The sequence below is a fragment of the Pteropus vampyrus genome, unplaced genomic scaffold, assembly GCF_000151845.1.
Source record: "Pteropus vampyrus isolate Shadow unplaced genomic scaffold, Pvam_2.0 Scaffold130, whole genome shotgun sequence".
NCBI lineage: Eukaryota > Metazoa > Chordata > Mammalia > Chiroptera > Pteropodidae > Pteropus > Pteropus vampyrus.
In genome coordinates this window covers 3,315,712-3,320,364 of record NW_011888911.1, presented here as the reverse complement: position 1 = coordinate 3,320,364, position 4,653 = coordinate 3,315,712, and the positions used below count along the sequence as shown (strand labels likewise).

The window sequence follows — 4,653 nt, the reverse complement described above, 5'->3', positions numbered from 1 at the left end:
GAAAAAAAGAACGTTTTCTTTTTTAGTATCTTGTCTGATAACCACAGCCTTCTTCTGGCAGCCAAACGCATTTGGAGCAGGAGTACTTGCAACCAACCAGCTTACCCTGTTTCTGGGAATGAGTAAGGATCAGTGGTGTGAGGGCAGAGCGCCCTCTGCTGGATCCATGAGTGGATTATTGTGAAGGAAAGATGGCTCAATAGGTGAGTGATTTATGAGTGCAGAGGCACTGCTTGGTGAACACCGACTGTACAGCAAAAAGTAGAAATTAGACTAGTCCTCCCATGCTAGTTATTCTTTACCCAGCAGAATGAGTTAGCAGGAAAGTGTCAGTATTAGTGAGAAGTCCGTGACAAGAGCTCAGGATCAGGATTTCAGAAGGCCAGCTGTGTTGCCTTGGGCTAAGTGACTTAAGTTTATGATTCTTGGTGTATTCACCTGTCAAGTGGTGTGATAGCAATATTATTGCAAAAGAAATTAATTCTCACTTGGAGTTGAGAGATTCAGGTACTAGGATCTCAAACTGCCTGGAGTAGTCCCATCTCCACTGTCCCTTGGCCCCTCCGCCCCTCCCTCACCTCAGACTCCTCCCCATTCATCTCTCACCTGTGTTTTAGGATGGCATCCTCACTGGTATATCTGTACAGACCTGAGAGAGGGCAGAAAGAAGGCCAAATCTAGAGTTGCCAACACCCGGCTAGAGATCTAACCTTCCTTAGCGTTCTCACTAGACCCAGGGAGGCCTGCCTATCTGGGGTCCAGTTCACCCTCTCACCTGGGCCCAGGTGCACCGCAGCTCGGCGCCGGTGGTGAACACATACTGCAGTGCCCAGCAGCAGCAGCCAGAGCACAATACCCCCACTGGCAATGACCTCTGGACGCCTCAAGGTAGCTCTCAGCTGCTCCAGGGTCCATGGACCATGCTCGTTTGGTTCTCGGGCGGCTCGCTCCATGGCCTGCTCTGTATGGGATTTGGAGCTCAGGGGGAGGGGGCAGGTGAGGGGGTGGGGGTCGGACAGAGAAGGAGGAGAAGCTGGAAGTGTGAGGTAGGAGCAGGGAGCAAGGAGAGAGAAAGGTGGGAATTGGGGCTGAGGGAATTGGGGTGAGTCTGATGGGTACTGCTCTCACCTAAAATGAGGCAGACGGGGCTACTGGGCTCCCCAGCCCCAGCACCAGTGACCGCAGCTACTTGCACACAGTAGGAACCTGGTGTTTGGGTGGCAATCTCTAGCTGGGTCTGCTCGGCTGCCACTGTCCAGTTGGTTGGTAGAAACGAGGTGTTTCCCAGACTCCATACCTGAGGACAAGCAGGGTGAGCAGCGCCCTCAGGCACCATCCCAGCAGCTGAGTCCTTCATCTATAGATCTGGGCCTGTGGTACTCCTGCCCTGCCCTTTACTGGGGAATGCTCCACCCCACCTGCACCCACACTTCTTATTCCTGTGTCTTACATCTGTGACCTTGTCCTCACTTTTCACGTCTGTAAATTAGGACAAGAACCCAGGGTAGACTGTGAGATGAAATGAGAGAGAGTAGGTAACTACTTGGCAGGGTCTGGCAGACACCTGCTCAACAACAGTAAGTGTCCATTACTTCTCTGCACAGGCACATTTCTCAGTGCTCAGGGCAGGGGCCGGCAGGATGCCAGGAAAGGGGGAGGTCCCGGCACCACTAGGAGGTGTGTCAACTTGTGGGGGGTACCTGGTAGCCACGGATGACGCCATTGTGGTTTTCAGCAGGTGGTGGAACCCAGTTCATAAGGACACTGCCATTGCCAAGTTTTAGGGTCACCTCCTGGGGAGGGGCACTGGGCACTGGGGGGAGGGAGAGAGGCTGTAAAGAATGCCGAGGCAGAGAAAAGAGCTGAGATGGGGACACAGGGTCAGAGGTGACCCTGATGAGAATAGGAGAACTGCTTGCCTGATTAGAGTGGGAGTCTCCGAGTCAGATCCTCCATCCCCCCAGACTGGACTGGGACAGTCCAGGACCTCCCAGACAAGAAGGGACCAGGGGGCCAATTGTTGGGTCTGGAGGCACCTGTCCCTTACCTTGTTCGGGCAGCCTCAGGAGCAGCACGTTGCTGTCAGGGCCTCGAGCCCGGCCAGAGGATGGTCTCACTTTGAACTCGTAGTCTTGGCCCCAGCGGAGGCCGCCAAGCTCTGCGCTCTGCCAGCCAGCCAGCAGGGCCTCCGCCCACGGAGCTCCCTGGCCTCCCGAGGCCGTCTGGGCCCTGAACAGCGCGGTGTAGGACTGAGCAGGCGCAGCAGGGCCACTCACCTGGGAGAGAGTCCAGAGAAAGGTCGAGGGGTCAGGGAGCTCATGCTCAGCCCTTTTGTGAGCCCTGGACTGGCTCCCGCCCCTGGGTGCTGGGCCTCACCTTCCAGCTGAGCCACACAGCAGGCCCAGGCTTGGTGCCCTTTGTGGGGTTCGGGTTCATCAAGGTCACGTTTTCCAGCCGAATGTGCATAGCCAGAATCTCCAGAGGCTCCTTGTAGTCCTGGGGCTCTGTGGGAGCAGAGGCATGGGATGGGGCCTGCAGGCCAGAATGAAGGGACTGAGGAGGGGGACGTCCCTTAGCTACCGAGAAACCCAAACTTCCAGATTTCTCAGATCTAAAGCACTCCTAATTCCACTCTGGGATCGGGGAACCTTCCCTTAAGTGAGGTCCCCGCCGCTCTGACCCTGACCCAGCCCACACCAGACCACAGCGCCCTAACTGGAGTCCCCACATTGGCCCTGATTCTAGCTGACTGCTCTTCCCTTACCCTGGACCGACACCCTGGCTGCCCGGCTTTCCCGTCGTCCTGCGTCATTGGTGGCCACGCACATATAGGTCCCTGCGTCGCTCTTCTCTGCTCTTACCATCAGCAAGGAACCCCTGGATACCTGTCAGGGCCAGGTGCACTGTGAAGTCTCCCATGTGGGGAGGGGCTCTGACTGGGGAGGGCAGACATCATCAGGCAGCTTAAGGCCTCTGAGCTTCCCTTTCTCAAATTCTGCAGGGACTCGGGGCTGGAGAGTGGGTCAGCCCCTCAGGGTGTGCCCCATCGTGCCCAGGACAGGATGACGTATGGGGAAGAGGGCTATACTTACTGTGTGCCGCCCGGGCTGGAGGGCCAGGGGTTTCCCATCCTTCCACCATGTGACTGTGGGCTCTGGGTGGCCCCAGGGTGGCCTACACTCCAGGGTCACCTGCTCACCCACCGTGGCCACTGTGTCCCGTGGATGGATCTGGAAATCCTCCCAAAGGACTGCGAAGAGGATGGAGCGTCCGCAGGGAGCAGTGTCCAGTCCTCCCCATCCCAGAGGCGCCCGCTCGATGTCTCTTATCACACCTGCCCCATTTTACTCTACCCGCCTTTTCACTGACTTGTGTCCACTCTTCAGAGCCCCACCTCCAGGTCTCTCATCTAAGTTCACCCCTGACCCAGCTCTCCCCTCCCATCCCCCAGCCCCAGCCTCCCCTCACAGATATCCCCTCAAACCTCCCTCACCTCAGGCATCTCACCCCAGGTGCCCCACCTTACGCCTCCCCTCCCAGGCCTCACCAGCTACAGACAGCCGAGCACCTCGGCTGACGGCTGTGCCCAGCCGGTTGCTAGCCTCACAGGTGTAGATGCCTAGGTCTGTGGATCGGGCCTGGTCCTTGTGGGCACGTCCCTGGGTTGGGGGCCGCAGCAGCAGCAGGGTTCCATCAGGTAGGAGGTGGTGTACGTCTGGGGGCACCATACTCAGAGGCTGCCCATTCAGCAGCCAGCGGATGGTGGGAGGCGGCTGGCCTGAAGCTCGGCAGCTCATCTTGGCAGGGCCAGGGCCCTGGAACAGCTGGTCCTGGGGGTGGACTAGAATCTGAGGTGGGAAGTCCTGAGCCTTGCCTCCTGGGAGGGAAAGGGAAGCAGAGCCTGGTCTGACTACCAGAAGGCCTCCCAAACCGCTGCATACCTCATCTGCATCCAAATAGCAAGCTAGCTGGGAGGGGAGAGGGCCTGCAGAGCTCTCAATATGTCTGTCTCTCTGTCTTACACACATATTATCACTATTACCATCATCATCTCTGGTGCCCCTACAGCAAAAGGGAGGCAAAGGAACAAGGAGGCATCTTCTTCCCTGGCCAGGCCTTGGATCAAGGGAGCACGGGCCAGGAGAGAGGAGGGCCACACTTACCCGAGCTGAGGAGAAGCAGGAGAGGCAGGGGCCACCAGGCCCCAAGGAAGCCGGCTCCTCCAGAGCCCATGGCTACTCTCAGGCCTCTTTCCTGGTCCCAAGCACTTTGTCCTGCTGCTCTGAGCTCATAGCAAGGGAAGGAGGGGCGGGGCGGGCTGCTGGTGGTTGTTTGTGGTTGAGAATGCCCCAGAGGGAAGCAGCTTTGAGGAAACCGATGCTTCCTGCCTGGCCCTCAGAACCTTGAAGAACTGGGAGGAGCCCAGAGGAGAGAGATTCTCCAACCTTGACCCTCTAGCTATAACCCTTGACTCCAACATCAGCCTTAAGGTTTACCTCGTGATTTAGCCTGGAATTTCTTAAAGGTAATCTTCACACCAACCACAACCCTGACCACAGCCTTGATCATTTCACCCTAAGCCTCTATTTAAATCTTGAATACCCATCCCTATCCCTTTGCTTCCAAGCGACCCTCTGCTAGGGTAGAATGGAA

At 57.2% G+C, this 4,653-nt stretch overlaps 1 protein-coding gene across 1 annotated transcript in view; it reads right to left on the bottom strand.

The window, feature by feature from the left end:
- Window positions 1–4,233, bottom strand: part of ROBO4 (roundabout guidance receptor 4) — a 14,233-nt gene extending 10,000 nt beyond the window's left edge. The window contains 10 exon segments of the mRNA XM_023534718.1: window positions 579–649; window positions 776–961; window positions 1,129–1,297; window positions 1,701–1,813; window positions 2,048–2,276; window positions 2,377–2,504; window positions 2,765–2,885; window positions 3,093–3,250; window positions 3,548–3,877; window positions 4,164–4,233. Coding sequence (XP_023390486.1) covers window positions 579–649; window positions 776–961; window positions 1,129–1,297; window positions 1,701–1,813; window positions 2,048–2,276; window positions 2,377–2,504; window positions 2,765–2,885; window positions 3,093–3,250; window positions 3,548–3,877; window positions 4,164–4,233 — 1,575 coding nt within the window.
- Window positions 4,234–4,653: the final 420 nt, after the last annotated feature.